Source organism: Balaenoptera borealis, assembly GCF_965194805.1.
Source record: "Balaenoptera borealis genome assembly, chromosome: 1".
Classification (NCBI taxonomy): Eukaryota; Metazoa; Chordata; class Mammalia; order Artiodactyla; family Balaenopteridae; genus Balaenoptera; species Balaenoptera borealis.
In genome coordinates, this window is record NC_138860.1 from 178,858,203 (window position 1) to 178,880,239 (window position 22,037).

A 22,037-nucleotide genomic window follows, 5' to 3' on the forward strand; every position below is an offset into this window, starting at 1 on the left:
ATCCTGGGGGTGGGGGATTTGGCCCTTTAAATCATCACCTCGACGAGGGGCTACTCCTCCCCCCATCACCTGGCGGGATCATAACCTTCTACCAGACTGAGGCAATTCCCAGTGAGTGAGAGCGTCAGGAACACCTGATATCCCATCCCTAAAGAGAGGACCTGCCAGAAACTATGCCAAGCATTCGGGATCAATGGAGAACGAATAGAATTTCTGCACATGGGGCTTTCGATCTATATATGGTCTATATTTACCTATTTGGTCTCTGGTCAGCTTGGAGGCCCACCTTGGGCCACAGCCTTGTCTCATTACAAGAACGCAGGGCTTCCCTGGTGGCGCAGTGGTTGAGAATCTGCCTGCCAATGCAGGGGACACGGGTTCGAGCCCTGGTCTGGGAAGATCCCACATGCCGCGGAGCAGCTGGGCCTGTGAGCCACAACTACTGAGCCTGCGCGTCTGGAGCCTGTGCTCCGCAACAAGAGAGGCCGCGATAGTGAGAGGCCCGCGCACCGCAATGAAGAGTGGCCCCCACTTGCCACAACTAGAGAAAGCCCTCGCACAGAAACAAAGACCCAGCACAGCCAAAAATAAATAAATAAATAAATAAATTTATTAAAAAAAAAAAAAAAAAGAACGTATAGTTGGTGCTTAATAAGAGTCTGTACCATCTCATTCCCGGTAGTGCACCCAGGTCTTTTTCTTTGTCTCTCCAAAGTGTCACCACCCGATCTTTTGAAAGCTATGAGTCCCTTCATCATGGGCTAAACCATCACACAAGTTATTTTTTCACACTCAAAAGAGACAAAGGAACCCAGCCTGTAAGATGGAACCTCATTTAAAAACATCCTATGCAGCATCTGAAACGAAGGCTGCCTGGGACCAGGCCCGGTCAGGGCCCAGTCTCGAAGCATCCACCAGAAACTTGCCAACGAGGGCAAAAATGGCAAACTCTCCCAGGACGCTTCAGCAGGACTCTCGTTTTGAAATTTTCCTGGGAAACTTTGCCACGGAGTGCAAATCTAGCTGAAGCTCTACACCTGCCAAATCCTCTAGTCTCTGGGAGCAAGTGTTCATACTCCAAGTCCTGACCGTATCAGATTTAGCCTGATTTATGATGGAGTGCATAAAAACCACTTGTATTTAAAGAGAGCTGTTGACTGACTAGTGGGGGCTCCATGTGAGGATGTGGGACCCTGAGCCCACATTCTCCTCTGTCGTCCTGTGGGAAGTGTGCCGGATACGGCTACCGTTACCATTGTTAATAATATTGGGTTGGCCAAAAAGTTCGTTCGGGTTATTCTGTAAGATGCTATAATAATAATAATAATAAGGGTGTGGTCGCCTGGTACAGCATTTTATAGTGCCAAGCAGTTTTACTTGCATTATTTTAGTTGGTCCCCACAAGTCTGTGCAGTAGGGGGCTGTCTGAGCACGAGGAAGTTGTCCAAACTCTCTGGGCCTCAGTTTCTCCATCTCTAAACTGATAATAGAGCCTCTTAAGTTATTGTGAGGGTTAAATAATGTAACACCCATGAAACCCTTAAAGAAAATAGCACCTGGCATGTACGAATTTTTTTTTTTTTTCAAAGAATTTACTTTATTAGAAATAAAAATGGGACTTCCCTGGTGGTGCAGTGGTTAAGAATCCGCCTGCCAATGCAGGAGACACAGGTTTGAGCCCTGGTCCAGGAAGATCCCATTTGCCACGGAGCAACTAAGCCCATGTGCCACAACTACTGAGCCTGCACTCTAGAGCCTGCGTGCCACAACTACTGAGCCTGCATGCCACAACTACGGAAGCCTGCATGCCTAGAGCCTGTGCTCCGCAACAAAGAGCAGCCACCGCAATGAGAAGCCCGTGCACGGCAACAAAGAGTAGCCCCCGCTTGCCGCAACTAGAGAAAGCCTGCACACAGCAACGAAGACCCAACGCAGCGCAATAAATAAATAAATAAATAAATTTATATAAAAAAAAGAAATAATAAATTGTTATGATGCAGTGATCTACTAAGTGTTTTTTCTTTTTTAAATTGAAGTTTAATCAATTCACAATGTTGTGTTGTTTCAGGTGTACAGTAAAGTGATTTAGTTATACATATACATATACCTAGTCTTTTTCAGATTCTTTTCCCATGTAGGTTATTACAGAGTATTGAGTAGAGTTCCCTGTGGTTTATCTATTTTATATACAGTAGTGTGTCTCTGTTAATCCCAAACTCCTAATTTATCCCTCCCTCCCCGACTGCCTTCTTTGATAACCATAAGTTTGTTTTCTATGTCTGTGAGTCTATTTCCGTTTTGTAAATAAATTCATTTGTATCTTTTTTTTTTTTTAGATTCCAACTAATTTCTTAACAAATGTTTGAAATTACTGATAGGCAATTTTAGTTTCTTTAGGAGAGGAAAGCCAGATTCAGAGGGGCTAAGTTTATGAATAAGATACCTGGGCATCAAGGAAGGAAAACAGAGGGGGACTACCATGCAAATGGGGCCAGACTTTCCCACACTGGATTTCCAACACGAGCCATATAGCATTTGCCTGTCAACTTGGCAACAGAGGAAATACTGAATCTTCAAAAGAAAAAAAAAAAAAAGATGAAGACATAGTATTGCCAAAGAAAGAAATTAAAAAAAAAAAAAAGTGCACTTTTCAAACAATTGAACCCTTCTCATCTTTATATTTAGGTCTACATAACCGAGGGGTTATCATATTCAGAGATAATTAGGTTTGAAAAAGGTCTCTTTGCTCCGAGCCCTCCACTGAGGCCTTTTGAAGGCCTGCACTGTGCTTGGGGTTTCACATCCACGTGGCCTCCCTCATTTTGGTTATTTCCTCCCCGAACAGGAGTTCAGCTGGCAGAGCCCTCGAAAGCAGAGGAAAGTGTGATCCTGGTGCCTCGGACCCCCTGGTCTCCGCAGGAATGAAGGTCTTTGGGGTTCTCGTGGTCTTCGTCTCCTGCCGTAAGTAGGAACGGCTGAGTGAGCTCAAAGGCGCTGTCCTGTCTGTGTGTCTGTGTCCGGGGTGGCCTCTCCTCAGGTAGCATCACGTGAGGGGAAATCAGGTGTCACTCAAAGGGGAATCGGGAGTGGAATGGCCCCCACCGAAGTCCTCCTGCTTCTGTTTCTTCTACAAAATGGGTTGTTCTTGGTGTTGGGATCTCACAGAATGTCTAGAAAATCAAAGGTTGCTAACCATTTGCTGAGAAAGAGGGCATTTGACTATTGTTTCACCACACACACACCATTCAGGAGTCTTTTTTTCATTTGGATGCTAGTTGCCTTTATTTAAAGTCTTGTGGATTCCAGAACAAAAATGCAGACATATATCTAGCTAATTTAGGAATGATTAATTCTCATCAGAAAGCCATTCTTATGGTGACCTATGGAATAATTAGTAATTATAAGTCATTGCTACCAGGAGATCCGATTACATACCTCTGCAAAGTGAAAGAGAACTTACTAGGAAACCGTGTTGGGTTTGTTGGAAAACTCTTTGACTCTTTGGTTTGATTAGATGAGCAGAGATTTGCTCAAATCCATTTTTCTATCTGTTTTAGCTGTGAAGCAATCACTTTGGGCTTCCTAAGTCAAAATGTCAAAAATGGGGTTCCCTTTTCCCTTAGTCAGTGGTGGAATTTACAGTTTTCAAGATCATGATATTAGAGGCAGGGGACCTATGTGCAGGAAGAGCCACTGCTGCGGCCCCCATCGTGTACCCCAAGAGCAGTGTCTGAGTGTGGTCCTGCCCTCTCTCCAGGGGCTGCTCCGGCCCCAGAGACCACCCCCAGGCTTTGGCCCCCTCTGCAATGCTTTGTGACAACAAGGCATCCAAAATCACAGTATGAGATGGGAAGGCTCCTGGGAAAATTTCCCCAAACCTCCTGTCTTTGGTTTTCTTCTTCAAGTTCATGTTTTTATTTTATTTTTATTGTAAAATATCTGCTTATAATTAAAAAGAAAAATACACAGAGTAACAAGAGTATAGAATATGGAGTAACAAGATAAAGCCCCTTCTCATCCTTCCCAGACCCTGATCCTTTTCCTACACTCAGATGTAAGCACTCTTCAGAGTTTGATATACATCCTTCTAGGCCTTTATATACATACATTTCATACATTTCAATAGAAAAGTAATAAATGCTTTTTGTAAAAAAATAAAAAATATATATATATATCAGACAGCAGAAAAGTATTTAAGATAAATGTTGCCTGTTGTTTTTCTCCACCTACTTCCTCAGTCCCATTGCCTAGTGATATTGCTAAAAGTAGTATGTTTTCAAGACATCATTTAGTTATTATCTCCCTGTCCCTGGGCATGTGGGTAGTCTCCAATTTTTTGATATCACAAATAATGCTGCAGCAAACATCCCTGTATATATATATATATATATATATATATATATATATATATATATATATATATATATATATATACACATATATATATATATATATATAAAATATTCCCCCCTCACTTTCCTAAGCATTTTGTAGAAGTAAAAATTGCTAGGTCCATGTGTGTTTGCCATTAAAAAAATGGATTGACGACAACTTTTTCTGCCTCTTAAGTATTTTGTTTCTCCTGTGAGGTTGTAAATGCCTGATGGTATTTGCAAGGACTGACATTTCTGGCTTTGAACCTTTCTCATTAATGTTTAACATCAGATCTGAGAGTGTTTCTGCCCAGGATGGTGGTCTTTTACTTTGGGGAGAAGACTGTAGTTGATAGTATTGTCCTGAATGTCATGGAAACTGGGTTCTCATCCTGGGCTAGCGAGACACTAGCTGTGTGACGCGGTAGACATGACCCTATCTTGTCCCCATTAAAGGGGCTGATGCCCAGGCACCACATTTAGAGGTCTCCTGATATCTGAACGCTGAGCGCTCTGGCTAGGGGACCTGAAAGCAGCATCTTTCTCATCACATCTTCTCTTCTTCCTTATTTTCTCCTTGGCAGTGATGGCCCCCACCCATGGCAGCTTCTGGCAGTTTCGAAGTATGGTCAAACACATCACAGGGCGGAGCGTCTTTTTCTCAAATTATGGATACGGCTGCTACTGCGGGCTTGGGGGCATAGGGACCCCCGTGGATGACACTGACAGGTGAGTGCAGAGGCTCTGAGGCCTCCTGTCGGTTGATTTGCATTGAAATCCCGGCTTGAAGAGAGAGAGGGTGTTAGGACCCTTGCATTGCAAGGAAACCAATTCAGGTGAGCCTGAGGGTAAGAAAACAACTGAATGGGAGTGGGAGGGTGGTCTTGAGGAACCCAAGGCTGGGGCTGGCTTCCTGTGGCTTATGCAGCTATACAGGGCCCGCATGAGGTTCACTGCTCTGTCACCTTCTGGAAATGCTTGACAATGTTTGAATAAGGGGCCCCTCGTTTTCATGTTGCACCAGGCTTTGCAGATTATGTGGTCAGCCTTGCCCAGAGCTCTAGAATGTTCAGCTCTCAGTCCTCATGGTAAACGTGGTCTTCTCTCAGGCCTCCAGTTTTTAGGATTACAGATGCAGCAAGACTAACCAACTGTCTCCCACTCCTAATTCCATTTTCCAGGAAAGAGAATCCAAGTGGCCCAGTTTGGAAAAGTTGTCCATCTGGGTGAGGACACATGGCACAAACTTGGCTGCCAGGCCTACTTCTAAGGATGGGCATGGGGGAGGGTGAATTCCCAGAAAAGGTGGAGGTTGGTGTTAATCTGGGGAGGGAACAGGGAGGTAGGAAACAGGATGGTTTGTGTGTCTTTTTATTTGAAGAAATAAGAAGCAAAATGTTCCTGGTCACTTTCACCGTAGTGTGGATAAATATATCCCCATAGTAAGGCCTGAATATCACCCCTGGAGCTTGATTCCTCTGGGTTGGGCTCATGAGACCATGGAATGTTCCCGCTGGAAGGTCCCCAGAGCCCTTGAGGGGACCTGACACTGATGAAATGCCCATCACATCCTGAGCCCTGGGATTGGTGGTTTGCATGCAGGGCCTGGTCTAATGCTCCCAGCACGTGGCCGAGGCCGTGCCACCATCCCCACTCTACAGGTGACAACGGTGAGGGACCCACTAAACAAAACAGCAGAACCCAAAGACATACAGCCCTTGAGTGGCAGGGTCAAGATTTGAACCAGAATTTGCCTGTTTCAAAGTCCGGGCCCTTTGACACTCTGTGCCTCCCCTTCCAAGTCCCGAGGCTGATGAGAATTTTAACACTATTAGCCAACGATGACCAACGGCAAAGAGCCTACGTGTGGATGGGGATGGTGAGTGAGGAAGACAGAGCGTCCAGCCCAGGACATCGGCCAGAAGCTGATCCTTTTCATGTCTTAGAATCCAGCCCCAGATCTCTGTGTTCCTGCCACTCAGACATGGTGGAAGAGGTAGGCCGAGGCCGTCCCCCAGCTGTTTTCTCTCCTCCAGTGCTCTCCCCTCCCGGCACGCCCACCCCTCCCCTGGCCAACCCTGAGCCTCAAGAGAGCAAAGACTGAAGGATTATGCCTGATGTGCTGACCCTTGTCTGCTCAGAGCCTCTCCCAGGGCTGGGCACATATTCAGTGCTCAGTCAAAAGTCATTAAATGAATGAATAAGTTATGGGCACCTAGATTTGAGTCCTGACTCTATCATCTTCCAGCCGTATGATTTTGGGAAATTCACCTCTGGATCTCATTTCCTCTCCTATAAAATGGGGTCAAGGACTGCACGTCCTAGGGTTACTGTGCAGAGCTCATGAGTCAGCAGTAGGTAGAGGAAGGCTCGTTTTGTGATTTTTAATATCATCAGGAAGTTACCTCCCTGCCTTCTCACCTGGGGGGGAGGAAGCATGTGAATCCTTTCCAGCCAGTTCCCCAGGGCCACCCTCAGGAAAGCTCTCATCTCCCTCCATCTAGCCCTCAGGTGCTGCCTGGCCCACGACTGCTGCTACGAGAAACTGAAGCGGCTCAGCTGCCAGCCCGTGTTGAACGGCTACCAGTTCCACGTGGCCAACGGGACCGTGATCTGTGAGTTGCCTTCTCTGTAGGAAATGTCTTTGAAACTGGGCCTTTCCTTAAGGTCAGCCTTGTGGACCCAGAGAACTTTGGGGAAATGAGAGTTTTTTCCAAGTGCTTTGGGATGGAGAGCTGTAATTCCGAGAATCAGAGCTTCCGGAGAGTCCTGGCCCGGTCCCTCCCTGGTCCCCGTTCGCAGCTGTGCCCCCAGCTCCCTCCAGAGGCGGGGTGCAGGGCACAGCACCCCCGCCCCCGCCCGGGGGTCTTGCATGTGCTCGATAAATAGTTGCTGACTCGGGAGTACAGTGAATTCTGCAGCTTCGCCTGGCAGCTGCTGCTGTTGAGAAGCTTCTTCCCGATGTCTGTCATGTGTTAACAAAGCAGCTCAGCTGTCGTTCAGCTGAACAAATATTTGTGAAGGGTGATTGCGTGCCAAGCACTGGGATAAGTGTGGGGGCGGAGAGGGGGGACACCAAAGTCAATAGGAGGGGGACGGGGAAGGGAACCCACGTGTCATGGAGGCCATTCAAGGAAGAGGGCCAAGGACAGAGTGGGCAAGTACTGAGTGTCCAGCGCGTGGGGAGGGGCCCCTGATCTCCCAGAGCATGTCCTGGGGCTGCTGGGTGTGTAGGGTAAGTTGGATCTAAAGAACAAGCCCATTTGCAGGTGCTGGGCCACGGCCTTGTCGTGAACGCCATTCATTTCGGCAGAACCGGTGGTTTGAATGCCCCTTCGAATGTGTGGCTCGCCTTCCGCTTGGCCTTGGGGAGTTGCGTGAACCGCCGTCCTCCCCTTGTGTGTTTATTCAGAGCTGTGAGTGTGTCTTGGAGATCGTCTGTCTTCTTCCGAGGCCGGGGGACCGCCTCCCTTCCACTTATCTCCCAGAGCCCCCAGCCAGGGCTCCGGCTTAGGACACACTGAGCGTTAGGATGGTGCAGTCTCCCTGGTCCCAGTGGTGAAACATGGCTCAGGCCCCTGCAGACAGGAGACCAGCTTCAGCGGAGTCTGCTTCTCGGCCCCCCCAAGCACACCACCGATGGGGAGGGAACCCCCTTTTTCTTATGTGAGCTCAAGGAGACTTCCTGTGTTGGAGCTCTCTGGCGGTGACCATCCTCAGGCCTAAAGCAAGGCGTCCCCTCCGTGAGGCCCCCAAGGCCACGTCCAGGAGATGGGGAGGGATCAGGGTCTAGTGGAGGGGTGGGGGAGGGCGTGACTGGAGGAGGTTGTCCCCAAAGGATTGTTTGCTTCGGCACATGATGCCCTCTGGAGGCCAGGGACCAAGTTTCTGACCTCTCCTCCCACCCCTCTTGGCTCCACATGGTGGAAGGCAGGGGCCAAGCCTGGCGATCGGTTGGTGGCGGAAAGGCACACAGAAAAGCTGCCCCGGACTCTTCTCAGCCCAGCTCATGGTCTCACTTTCACATGGTTTCTTCTCACCTCTTTTCGCCTTGATCTTAACATCTGTCATGTTAAGTGTTACCTTAGAATGGTTGAAAAGCATCACTTTGAGAGAAAATATGCTCTAAGAGCTCTCTCCTCTGATGCCCCTGTAAAGCACAGGGACCAAGGAAGGAGGGAAACGGTGTTCTGAGGAGGGAAGTGGAATTTCAGTCAGTGCAAAGGACCTTCCCGCCCTGTGGTCTCAGGCCCAAGCCAAGCCTATGCCCGTGCTCCTGTGTCACGGGGGCCAGCCGGGGCTCTCTGCACCTGGAACAGCTCCCTTATCAACCCTCTTCACCCTCCCAGGTGGGGACTAGAGCTGCAGCCCAGGACCCCAGGAAATGGAGGAGAGTGACCTGGGGGCAGAGGCTGGAGCCCCAGGAGGTGGCACAGGAAGCGTTCTCTGCTTGGCACATCAGGCTGGGGGGCGGTGAGAGGTGCAGGCAGGGGCCGGGCCCTGCTTTCTGCAGATGCTGGCGCCTGCCAAGCAACAGAAGCCAGTTGCTCCCGAAGCTTGACCAGGGCTCCCAGAGTCCAACACCTTGCTTAGGGAGTTAGCATGGAGAGATGCTGCCCCATCCTCACCAGGCCATCAGCATCCCCTCCTCGGCTGACCCGGCTAGTGAGGACCAGGCTGACCCCCCTGTTGTCCCTGCCCCCACCTTGCCAAACCCCTATTCCAGGAACAGGGCTGGGGGCTGGGTCATCTGGCATCTAGTCCTGAGTCTGCTTCCACTGTGTGCTGAGACCCCAAGTGAACCCCACACACATCCATTCACTTGCCCAGTATCAACTGAGCACCCATTGGGTGCCCATCCAGGGCCAGTGCTGTGCCAGGGCCAGGGGCACAGAACAAGGCAGCCAGCCCCAGGCCCTGCTGTCCTGGCCTTCTCCAGAGCTGAAAGTGCCCTTGGAGACCATCCAAACCAAACCCTCATTGTAGCAATGGGGAGACTGAGACCCAGAGATGGGGAAGGGTTTGATCCAAGGTAACAGGCAAGATTAAAACTCACACGTCTTGAGACTTTCCAGTGCTCTGGAACACACTGCTGGCCTGAGTTTTCTAGGCCTCAGTTTCTCCATCCATAAAATAGGTGCACTAACAACAGCTACAGTTCATGAGCATCTGACAGATGCTTTACACTCAGCACTGTGAATCCGTGAGAAACCTTTGAGGTGGACATTATTCTCCCCATTATCAAGGAGGACCCCAAGACTCAGAGAGGTTAAGAGAGATGGCCAAGGCCACACAGCCAGGGAAAGAAGAGTTGGGATTCAGGCCCAGGTCATCTGACCCCCGCTGGTGCTCCTGCCTCCCACCACCCTCCCCAGTGGCATGGGGCCGCTGGGAGGGCGAGGGGGCTCCTCTTGACTGGGGGCTCACACAAATGCAAGTCTTATTATCTACAACAGGCATGTCAGAATGTTCAGCCCTGGCCCAAGGGGCAAAGAAGAACAGAAGGAGCTTGCCCCTCTGCAAGGCCCCAGATCTTTCTGTTCTAGCTCTATGTACCCTGCTAAGAGGCCCAGAGACAGCACACGCTTTGGAGTAAGGCAGAGCTAGGCCTGCATCCCAGCTTCACCTTTTCTAGCTGGATAATTGCACAACCCCCCTGGGCCTTATCCTCCTCATCTGTAAAATGGAGATACTAATCAGAACTTCATAAGGTCACTAAAGGACTGACTAAAGTAACTCAGCTCAGAGCAGGTGCTTAGTTGGTTAATGCCCCTCCTTTTAGAAGTTGAGATTTCTTTCGTTTATTCTCAGTTTCCTTTTCCCCTTTACTTTGTGGGAAAGCACTGGGAGTTTTCTTTAGTACTGTTGAGAGATTTCTTGGAAGCATCTCCTCTGCATTTGCCTCCCCTTGAGCTAATGTTATTAACCCCTTATAGGATAAAAGCTCGCCCCCTCTACCCCCGGTTATACTGCAATTCAAGGAGCTGCCTTGCAAGGGTTAACCACCTCCCCAGCCTTCAAGTTCTGAAATCCCGCACCCAAGCCTGGTCTCAGGTTGCCTAGCAACCAGTGGCTGCTCCGGGATGCAGTTGGTGTGAGCAGGGAAGGGAAAGGAGAAAAACAACTTGGTCTGCCCATGTCTCTAAATGTCACCGGGAGCTCAGTGCAGAGAAAGGCCTGGAACCCAAGCCCTGGGGCCAATTTGCCGAGTGGCGAAGGCTCCCCTCAGGTAACCGGGGAGGTCATTAGCCCTCTGTTGAGCGGGCTTACGTAAGTACTTGGCATTCGCAAGGGATTTTAAGATCTGCCAGTGGTGACGCCCCCTCCACCCACACATGAATGCATCTGTAGTGCAGCGGGGAGCCCGGGGCCGTGGGCAGCAGAGCCCAGGTTCCAGCCAGAGGTACCACTGTCACCTCCATCTCTGAGCCTGTGACTTCTCCCTCTGCCGAAGGGGGAGGGTGAAGCAGGTAACCATTGGAATGTGTAGTTTGCAAAGATCTTTCTCCTTTGCTACCGAGTTTCCTCCTCACAACACCTCCGCTCGCTGACACATCACCCATTTCCTCTCCTAGCATCTGTCTCAACCTGACGTCATCTCATTTTCTTGTTTACTTATTTGTTTATTTATGCATTGATTCTCCCCTCAACTGGAATGTGAATTCCAGGAGAGCAGGGAGCACTTGTGGGGGGCGGCGCTTATCCTCATAAGGCCACAGAGGACGCCCAGAGCTGTGCAGTGTGGGGTCCGCTCGCTCAGACCTGCACTCCCGCACCTCCTAGCCAAAGGGCAGGCACGGGTTAGGAACTCAATACCTGTCTGTTTGATGAGTGAGCGAATGAAAAAAGTTCATGAACTAGTCAACGCAAGCACCCGTACCCTCATTTGAAAGCCGAGGAATAACTTGCCTGCCATGCTAGAACATGCAGGCGGCAGATCTGGACCGAGAAACCGACTCCCTGTTTCTTGGGACGGGGGCTTCATTCACTGCCCCGCAGGCCGTGTAAGCCCAGCCAGTATGGAGCAGCAAACTGGGATGGAGCGTTTACAGCGTGTTCGGGGCTGAAGATCTGCAATGAAAAGACAGACTCCTTGCCTGTGTGCAGGGAGAGAGACAGCCCGTAAAATATTCAGAAAGAAAGATACACTTAGGTAGTGACAAGTGCTATGAAGCATCTAAAATCAGGCCACAAGCTAAAGGATGAGGATGGCAGTGGGCGGAAGGGCGGGGGCTGTGGGTGCGCGGGGAGGATGGCTACTTTATGTGGCTGTAGAAGCCCTCTCTAAGGAGGTGGCATTTAGCTAGTGGGGAAGGAGACGAGGGGCTGGGGGGTGGGCGTCCCACCAGGAATGAGTCCGGTGGGGCCTGGCCATGGGGTGAGGGGCTCACCTTCTCCTTCGGTCGCAGGGGGAAGCATTAAAGCAGGAAGTGATCTGCTCAGATTTTGCTTTAGAAAGATCACTCTGGGGCTTCCCTGGTGGCACAGTGGCTGAGAATCTGCCTGCCAATGCAGGGGACACGGGTTCGAGCCCTGGTCTGGGAAGATCCCACCTGCCGCGGAGCAACTAGGCCCGTGAGCCACAACTTCTGAGCCTGCGCGTCTGGAGCCTGTGCTCCGCAACAAGAGAGGCCGCGACGGTGAGAGGCCCGTGCACGGCGATGAAGAGTGGCCCCCGCTTGCCACAACTAGAGAAAGCCCTCGCACAGAAACGAAGACCCAACACAGCCAAAAATAAATAAATAAATTAATTAATTAATTAATTAATTATTTTTTAAAAATGAAACTTAAAAAAAAAAAAATCACTCTGGCCCCTGTACAGAGAAGTTGGGGAGCAGGGGAAGAAATGGGGAGCCACTAGTGGGGTGTTTCAGTAGCACTGGGGAGAAGCGATCATTGCACAGATCGATAGCTGGGGAGAAGTGTCAGACGCTGCGTGTGTTTGGGAGGTAGATTGACGGGACCTGCTGATGGATTAGATGTGGGGTTTGAAGGTAAGGGAGGCTGACGCTGAGGTTCATGGTCTGAGCAGCCACGCATGGTGGTGCATCTACGAGCTTGTGCCGATGGGGGAGAGCAGACTCTGCAGACACAGCAAGAGCCTGGCATGAGCCATGTTGGGTTTGAGATGCATATCAGACACCCAAGAGGGAGTCACGTGAACACAAGCCTGTTGGCATCTAGAGCTCAAAGGAGATGTCTAGGCTGCGGTGAGAACTGGAGAGTTGGCAGTGCTCGGAGGTATTTAGAGCCCTGAGCTTTAAAACAAGAGCTCCCAAGGAGGGGGTTTAGAGACCAGGTCAGAGGCCGGGCACAGACAGGTAGCAGCCTGGCAGGCAGTCTGGGTTAGCCCAGGCAGGAATGTAGACCTTCTTGCTTTGTCTCATTGGTGGAGGTATATTTCATGGAATGAGAAAGCATATCCTAAAGCCGTCAGTTCCATTCTTCATTCCTCAGTTTCCCCATCAGCAGATTGGAAGATGCAGGATCTGGGCTTAGGCTTGTTTTTAAAAGATGACTTCCAAACATGGCATTTCTTGGCCCAGGGCTGCCAAGCCCATGACTGGCCTGATGCTACAATGGCTGTGGGATGTCCACAGCAATAGACCGCTGCTCCAGGTCGGTCCTGACAGGCTGCACCCTGGGCAAGCTGTTAGACGTAGAACTGAACAGGAGAGAATTATACTCCACACTTTGGAAAAGACCTGAAGACAAAGCAAGAAAGGGGGTGGTGAGAAAGGAAGAAGGAGGTTTGGTGAATTGAGATGGAAGAAAGAAGAGATGTTAAAGTAGAGGAACAGGAGACAAAGAGATAAACAGAAAGGGAGAAGGATGAGAAAGAGGAAAGGGTGAGAAAAGTGCCTCGCTCCCAGTTTCCAGAGAAGCAGCACCCGGGTAAGTGACAGCAACAGGTGCCAGGCCCTCTGGGAGGGAAGTGAGGTTGGATGGGGCAGGGCCCTGTGCCCAAGTAGCCCTGGGCCCCACCAAGGGCAACAGCCAAACAACCCGGTGAGCCCCTGCAGACCATGGCGGCTGCCGGGGGAGGGCAGCAAGGGGCATGCTGGGCAGAGGTGACAGACCTGGGCTTGGAGGGGACGGAGGCTCTCAGGGAGTCCCTGCGGGAGCTGGGGCCTGATGGGTCTTGAAGGATTGTCACAGATGGAGAAGGGAGAGCGCGAAGGCAAAGGTGATCCAGGTGCCAGGAACAGTGGGAGCGGCAGGAACCATCCCTGGCACATTTCCTGAGGGTGAGTGGAGAGGTACAGCTGAGGCGTAGGGTGGGTGTCAACATGTCTTGAGAAATCCAGGCTCCAGTGAGATGTGGGAGGACAGCTTCCTGCAGGAATTGTAGACTTCGGAGAGGGGGAAAGGCAAACAAACAGATGATAGCCAGCACTGGTCCAGCTTCAAAGGGCCCTTCTTTTTCCAACGTGTGAAGCTAAGGGTGCACCATCATCATAATAACAAGCATTTATAGAGGGCTCTCTGTGTTCTGAGCACATCCAGACCACTCCATCTGTAACGACAACAGTGAAAATCCTCACGACGATCCTGTAAAGTAGACACCATTATTTATTTTTGATACTATTGCTTTTATCACCATTTTATAAATGATACTGAAACTAACTTGCCCAGGGCCAACACATCAGGGAGTCTGGCCACCTCACTTCCTCACCCCCCCAACCCTCAAAAGAGAGTGGAAATAGGGTGGAGCTATCTAGAAGGAGGCTGCCTTAGACATCCCCTACACACACACACGCACGCACGCACGCACGCACGCATGCACACGCACATGCATATGCACCCACGCACAGAGCACTATAACTCTGACTACTAAATAAAAGATCCGGGGCTTCCCAGGTGGCGCAGTGGTTGAGAATCTGCCTGCCAGTGCAGGGGACACAGGTTCGAGCCCTGGTCTGGGAGGATCCCACATGCCGTGGAGCAACTAAGCCCGTGAGCCACAACTACTGAGCCTGCGCATCTGGAGCCTGTGCTCCGCAACGGGAGAGGCCACGATGGTGAGAGGCCCGCGCACTGCGATGAAGAGCGGCCCCCGTTCACCGCAACTGGAGAAAGCCCTCGCACAGAAACAAAGACCCAACACAGCCAAAAATAAATAAATAAATAAATAAAAAAGTGAAATTCTTTAAATTAAAGATCCCCATCTAATGGTCACTTGGCCACGGTGCAGACACTCAATCCCAAAGGCCCATTGAGGCTTCATTCACTTATTCAATGACTGTTGAGCACCTACTATGTGCCAGCATAGTATCCCAGCTGGGGATACTGGGAGGGACAGGACAGAAAAAGCCCCAGTCTCACAGAGCTTACACTTTGTTGATGAGAGACAGACACAAGCAAGTAAACAAATAAGAGAAATAAGAGATGTGAAAAGTACGGTGAATCAAACAAATGGGGATGTGAGGGAGAGTGGCTGGAGAAGCTTTAGAAGGAGTGGGCAGGGAGAGCCTCTCTGAAGAGAGGAAATTTGACCAAGACCCAATGGTGTGATGGATCCAGCCACTTAAAAATCCCGGAGAGAAGTGTTTCAGACAAAGAGAATAGCAAGTGCAAAGGCCCTGGGACAAGACCAAACAAAACATGTGACATAAAGAGGCCATTGGTCCTGGAGCAGAGTGAAGGTGAGAGAGTGGAGGTCTGTGAGGATGGAGAGGTTGGCAGGGGCCCCATCATGGCAAGCCTGCTTCGGAGTCCATGGCAAGGACTTGGGATGTCTTCACCCAAATAGTAGGAAACCACAGCAGGGCTTTCAGCAAGAGAGTGAACCTAATTCAAGTTACATTTAAAGATGGTCTCGGACTTCCCTGGTGGCGCAGTGGTTGAGAATCCGCCTGCCAATGCAGGGGACAGGGATTCGAGCCCTGGTCCAGGAAGATCCCACATGCCGCAGAGCAACTAAGCCTGCGAGCCATAACTACTGAGCCTGCGCGCCTAGAGCCTGTGCTCCACAACAAGAGAAGCCACCGCAATGAGAAGCCCGCACACCGCAACGAAGAGTAGCCCCCACTCGCCGCAACTAGAGAAAGCCCGTGTGCAGCAACGAAAACCCAGCGCAGCCAAAAATAAATAAAAATTTAAAAAAAATCTTAAAGACAGTCCCTGTTTATTTCCTTCCATTAGGGCGGAATTGCTGGTGATGACAGGGATTGGGACTGTGGCCAAGAAGATGGAGAGAAGAGGGCAGAGTGAAATATTCTAAGCATAGAGACATCAATGGAACTTTGGGTGGATGGGCTGTGAAAGTGAAAGGGGGGCAGGGATCAAGGTTGGCTGCTAGTTTTCTGGCTTGAGTGGGAGGTGGTGCCATTTCCCAAGCCGAGAGTGTGGGTGGAGGACCAGCTCAGTGGGCGGGGGGGGGGGGTGCGGAAGGGGACACTTACATCAAGAGCTTCCTTTGGGGCGTCTTACATTGAAGATGCCTGCGACATCCAGGTGAGATGCCAGGTAAGCTGTTGGAAGGAGGAGCTGAGTTCTGAAAAAATAGGTTTCGTGTTCTTGGCCTGGGTGCACTAACCCAGGACCCCTCTGTGCAGCTCACACCTGCTTGTTCTCTTGTTTCCTTCCAGGCTTCTCCTTGGGGCATGTCCAGGTGTGGTGGGGGAACGGCTTGCGGACAAAAGAAAAGAACTCCCAGTTCCTTTCCTTTCTATTTTCAACCCTTGACCCCTTGCAGCGAGCTCCCAGTTCTCCCCGACTTTAGAATCAAACCCTGAGGGTGGATGGAAGCCCCCTGTGACCCTCTGTCTCCCTTCAGTTGAATGCGCCCTTGGTCCTGGTGTCGGCTGCCTCTGTGGGCTAAGGGCCGGCGAGTGTGACACGCAATCTGCTTCAAAGAGAACCTGCCCAAACTTCAAGCAGTTCTTCTCAGCTGGCCCCGCTGCGGCAGCGCAAACTCCGATGCTAGGGAGGCCGCAGGTCCCTGGTCGGTCTGGTCTGGGATACTCCTTTGTCACTCGGCATCAGAGGGCTGGAGATCAACAGTGGAAAAGACAGGATCCTGGCTTTCTATGGAGGGAGACAGACCGTAAACATACACATAAATAAACAGTACATTCCAATCGCAGTAAGCGCTAGGAAGCAATAAAACAAGGTGACAGGGTAGAGAGATGTCGCCTACCCCCATCCCAGGAAATTTCTAGGAGGGGAAGGGGCCCAGGATCCGCCTTAAACTCTCCCTCCATCCCCACCTCAAAATCAGGATACAGGGCGGACTTGGGAACCAGACCCACAGCCCAGATCCAGCCAGAGCCAAGCAGGGATCCTGGAAAACAAGGTCTTGGCCACATGCCAAGGACCCGAGACGCACACTTGGACTCTGTTTCTCATTTGCTGGAGTTCTGCCTTCTCCAGAAAACCCCGAGGTAGGAAAAAGTCGATGCCATTTTCACCTCCCAGGAGACAGAGCATGAGAACATCAGCTCCCACGGCTGCCACCTGGATGTCACGCCAGGAAGATAACAAAGAAATGAAGAAAGAGGGCAAGGGAGAGGGAACTGGGGGTATCCAAGATTTCGATCCACATTTAGAAGCCCCTGGTTATAAGGCGTAAATTCTAATAAATATTAAAGTGATCCAGTCAGGGTGGATGCTGATCTTTCTGATGCCCGGGGGTAGATTGCAAAAATGACCACAACTGTTCTTACCTCTCTGTGTCCTCACGTCTCACGATGTAATGCTCAGCTTTTCCCATCAAGCGGTAGACTGTTTTCCCCACCCCTGAATCTGAACTCTGAACTGGCCTTGTGAATTACTGTGGTCAATAGAACATGGTGGAAGTGATGGTCCACCAGTTCGCCAGCAAGGCGTCTGGAGGCCCAACGCACGCCCCCTCTTTCTCGGAAACGCCTGCCACTGCCGTGAGAAGCACCCTGGGCCCACCTGCAGGAGGGCAGGAGCCCACCTGGATCAGGGTCGTCAGGCCAGCTGTCTGGCTGAGGACCTCAGACCTGTGAGAGCACTCGGCAGGGATCAGCAAAGCCAGCTCACGGCTGACCACAGACACCAGAGAACCTCGCTGAGACCCAAACAACCGCCCAGCTGAGCCCCAGCTAAACCACCACCTTGCAGAAGTGCAAGTTAAATAATGGGCCTGTTTAATGTCCTTAAGTTTTGATGTGGTTTGCCATGCGGTGTAACTCACTGATGTCATTGGTCTTCACTACCCGAGGCTCTGGGGTTCTCAGCACTGTGCCGAGCTTGGAGGCCACATGAACAGCGTGGACGTGCCCCTGTCCCTTACCTGACAGGCTTGGGAGGAGAAAGGACATCCTCATGCAGTACCAGAGAACACACAGAGGCTGTAATCACTCAGTCATCCAACAAACGTTCATTGAGCCTCTGCTAGGCGACAGGCACAGAGCTGGGCAGTAGGGATTCAGAGGTTTAAAGAAAACAAACAGAGAATCAGGTGTAAATATCCTGGGGAGAAAGTTGAGAGCCAGAGCAGCTTTTAGAAGTTCAAGTTCAGACACTTACAATCTGGATTGAGTGACGCTGTCATGGGTGTGAAGACCGAAAGGGAAGCCAGAGGTGGGTGGTCAGCAGAGGGTCTGGGAACTAGGGCTCCGAGGCTCTGCCTGGCTCAGCTGGCAGGTCACAGAGGAAACTGGTCTGTTTTCCCACCTGCCCACGTGCTGTAGTAATTACTACTGCAGAAGGAAGCCTGGGGTTGATGGGCGTCACGGTTAAGGTTGTATAAGGCGGTAAGGGGAGTGACCATGGAAAGGCAGGCATGGAACCAGGGTGGCAGGGCCCAAGCCAGGCACCTCCCCTCCTTGGGGACTCCGGACCACAACAGAGACCAGCTCAGGACTGGCCAAATGACACAGTGGAGGGAGGGAGGCCAGGGCTGGGCTCAGCGTGGGGGCAGGGATTTCAGTGTGAGATCCAGACCATGGTCCACTGCCTGGGCCTCCGATTCTAATCTGTAAAATGGGGCCCGTGGTGGTATCGAACTGCTCACGTCGATGTCCTGATTCTGGGAGGACAGGATGGTGGTGGGACTGTGGAGGGATGCCGTTGGCTTTCATTGGGAAAGCCCACTCTCCTGGAAGGGCGATCATTCATCCCCTCAACAATCCACATCGAGGGCCTGCTGCAAGCCAGGCCCTGTGCTAAAGCAGAAAAATAAAGCTGCATCCGACTCCAAGTTGCTCTCAGATCAGGCAGAAGACAAGTCAGCGGGTGATTACAAGGCAGGCTGGGAGATGCTGGAATTGGGGTCAGCTCAGGGAGCAATGACCACCATCGGGGCAGGGGGTCAGCATTCCCTGAGGAATGCTGAGGGTCTGACGTCTCACCTGAGAGGTGAAGATGAGGAGCAGTTGGGGTAGCCAAGTGAGGTAGAGGGATGGAAGGTGATTCAACAAACCTGCTCGAAAGCGCCACTGCCACCAGTCTCCCCCCAGATCAGCTGAAGGGCCGTCCTCCATGTTTGCCCCTCCCCCAAGCCAAAAACATGCATGTCAAATTCTTTTTCTCATATCCCATATCTAATGTGTTGGCACCTTCAAAATACATTTAGATTCTATATTTATAAAATACTTCAGTAAAATGTACACACTTAAAAAAAGAAAAAGATGAGAGGGGAAAAATGTAGAATCACCCGGACCACCTTCAGGGTCTGAACCACCATTGCCTCGTTCCTGGGCTACTGCTTGCCCCTCATCATTCTCTCCACTTCCACCCTCAGCCTCTGCAATCTCTCATCCACCAGCAGCTGGTCAGCAGGGGGCCTGGCTTCTGATCTGTGTCACTCCTCTCCTCACGCCCTCCCCGTCTGCCTCTGAGTAAGATCCCATGTCCTTCCACAGCCCCGAAACCCCCATGACCATCCCCACGCAGCCTCGCTTCCTATACTCTCCCGCTCACTCCCTCCACCCCAGCCAATGGCCTCCATGCTGTTCTGTTCCTTGAACACGGCGGGCACGCTCCCTCCCGAGGACCCTGCCCACAGTGGCTCCCCCTGCCCAGAAGGGGCATCCCACGTGCCTGACTCCCTACCTCCTTCAGGTCTTTGCTGGAATCTCAGCTTCCTAATAAAGCTTATGTGACCACCCCCTTTAATACTGCCCACCCTCCCCTGGCCTTTCCCATCCCCTTCATCCTGTTCTCTGTTTCCCCATGCATTGCACACTCATGGATACTACTGTTGGTTGTCTGCCTTCCCACTGGAAGATGAGCTCCTGAGGGCAAGGATCTGTGTCCTTTTCTAATCCCTGATGTACATGTTGAATGACGTGAGGTCAATGTGAAGGGATTGCATTAGCTCAGAGTGGGGAGCATGGAATGTGGGAGTAGATTTTCAAGCGAACAGAAGGGACGAGGAAGGCAAGGCCAGGTCAGGGAGAGCCTGTGGCCACCCTAAGAAGTCTGGGCTCTATCCTGGGTGCAGCGGGGGTCCCAGCGCTCTGAGCCATCACCACTTTCCACCTGGGAGAACTTGGGCAGCTCAGTGTCCTCAGGGGCAAAACAGACAGACGGGTGGACGGCGGAGACCAGGGCGCGTGATGACTAACATGGGGAGGGCTGTGGCGATCGCGGGGACGCAGTGGTGTCCCTTCCCTTCGGCCTTGACACTGTTGTAGGAGCGAACGCCCCGCCTCAAAGGGGACAGACGTCAAGTGTAGATGCATTTTTGGGACAGCTCTCTGTCTGCACCTTTTCCTCAGCTGCATTTCCTGACGTCTGGGTGAAGCTACCAGGCGGTCAGGGAGGTGGAGCGGTGGGCATGCCCTCCACCAAGGGCGGGCTTTGGGCTCAGTGCCCCACGGGGAAAGGCTGTCACTGTTTTGGGGTGACTGTGTGCATGGCAGGCAGAGCCATTGTCCCCCATCCCCACTTCCGGGGATCTGCAAAGCTGTGAAAGGCACAGGAATGAGCAGATGTGAGAGTCTGGCATAAAGCAGCAGCGTGGGCACGGCTGGGGGCCTGGAGCGGGGCAGCCGGCCTGGCGGGGAGAGAGGTGACTGGGTCAGCGAGTACAGAGGTTCTCCCTGAGAGCCTGGGATGGGCCAGGCATTACTGAGCTCATCCGGAAGCGAAATCACGTCCGGTGGGAGAACAGAGAGCTGGGGCAGGGGGCGAGGCCCAGGCCCCGGGACCCTGAGCGGGGAGAGGGGGCATCCAGATGTGCCCCCCAAGCCTTGGTCGCTGCAACACGCAGCCTCCAGGTGCTGAAGCTCACCTCGTCCAGGCACAGCGCCCCCTTTGTGCATAGTATACCCGACCTTCCTCAGGCAGTTGCTGTTAAGACCCCAATTGACTGAGGCTCAAGGCCACACCGCTAACGCATAGCAGAGCAGCGACTAGAGCCCAGGCTGACACTCCTTGCCCTAAGGTTCCCCTCCCCGGGCTCATCTAGGAAGGAATCCAGTCCTGGCGAGACTTGGGGGAGGGGTAATGGGGGAGGCTGCTCCAGGGGGTTAAACACTTACCCTAGAGGGAGGCCTGGGTTCTGGTTCTGGCCATCATTCATTCATTCACCCAGTGCACAAATATCCAGTGTGCCAAGACGGGGTGGGCACTGGGATTCAGTGCGAGTAGGAGGGCGCACCCCTGACACCTAAAGCCCACAATGGAGCTGAAGACAGACAGGTAACCAGGTGATAACAAGACAGTGAGGGGCAGGGAGCCCGGATGCAGGCATAGCTGGGGGGCACCCCATCCAGACCTGCCGGTCAGCAGAGGCTTCCAGACCTGAAGGTTAGGTGGAAGTCAGCCAGGCAAGGCAGCGAGGAGGGAGAGGGCACCAGGCAGAGGGAATGGCCTGAGCAAAGGCCGGGAGGCAGGCAAGGGAGAGAGGCAGCCCGTAGCTGAGATGAGTGTGAAGCAGGGGTGGAGCTGAAGGCGGCTGGAACGAAGCGAGCTAGGAGGCTGGAAAGAAGGAAGCTGGGGTGAGGACCACCTCACATAAGCCCCTTCCTCTTCCTGGGCCCCAGGTTCCTATTTGGGTACATCTGACCCTTCCTGAAGCTTTTTTTCACCCAACTTGTTGATCATCAGTGGGACCTCAGAAATGACTCATTCCCTTTTCACAGATGAAAATGGAGGGTCTGAGCAGGCAGGTGGGGCTGGAATGGGAACCCATGTCTTCTGATTCTAAATTTCTTTTTTTTTTTTTGGCCACGCCGCACGGCATGCAGGATCTTAGTTCCCTGACCAGGGATCGAACCCACGCCCCCTGCAGTGGGAGCACGGAGTCTTCGCCACTGGACCGCCAGGGAAGTCCCAGTTCTAAATTTCTTGTTTCCCATCCCTTTTCTCAAAATGAAGGGGTTGAAGGGATGCTCTCTGAAACTAAGGCTCTGGAGTCAGGGTTCAAACCCTGCTTCTGTTGCATGACCTTGAGTAACTTACTTGGCTTCTCTGGGCCTCGGTTCCCTCCTTTTATAAACAAAGCTGTGAATAGCCCCCACCTCATAGGGCTGCTAGGAGGGTTCAGTGAGATGGCACACACAGAGCTCTGAGCCCGATGCTCAGCATACAGTAAGTGCTTAATAAATCTTGCTCTACTCACAGGGCCCTGACATCCTGAGGTACCAGATGGCCGGCCCAGGAGGCAGGGTGTCCGGCAGGGTTGCAGGGCCACGTGCCCGGACCTTTGTACTGCGCACCCTTGCCTCCTAGTGCCCAACTCTG

The 22,037-nt window shown here is 51.9% G+C and overlaps 1 protein-coding gene across 1 annotated transcript; it reads left to right on the forward strand.

Moving 5' to 3' along the window:
• Positions 1-1,943: 1,943 nt before the first annotated feature.
• On the forward strand, positions 1,944-18,510 carry PLA2G2C (phospholipase A2 group IIC). The gene is made up of 4 exons (XM_082351279.1): positions 1,944-2,961; positions 4,958-5,102; positions 6,885-6,988; positions 16,153-18,510. Exons 1-4 carry the CDS (start codon positions 2,922-2,924, stop codon positions 16,440-16,442), a joined length of 579 nt encoding a protein of 192 aa, XP_082207405.1. The 5' UTR covers positions 1,944-2,921; the 3' UTR covers positions 16,443-18,510.
• Positions 18,511-22,037: the final 3,527 nt, after the last annotated feature.

Bases quoted from the DNA above. Each gene is read 5' to 3' on its own strand.
- PLA2G2C (XM_082351279.1), top strand. From the start codon at position 2,922: ATGAAGGTCTTTGGGGTTCTCGTGGTCTTCGTCTCCTGCC. The intron at 2,962-4,957 runs GTAAGTAGGAAC...TCTCCTTGGCAG, and splicing joins CGTGGTCTTCGTCTCCTGCC to TGATGGCCCCCACCCATGGC. The intron at 6,989-16,152 runs GTGAGTTGCCTT...GTCTCCCTTCAG, and splicing joins GGCCAACGGGACCGTGATCT to TTGAATGCGCCCTTGGTCCT.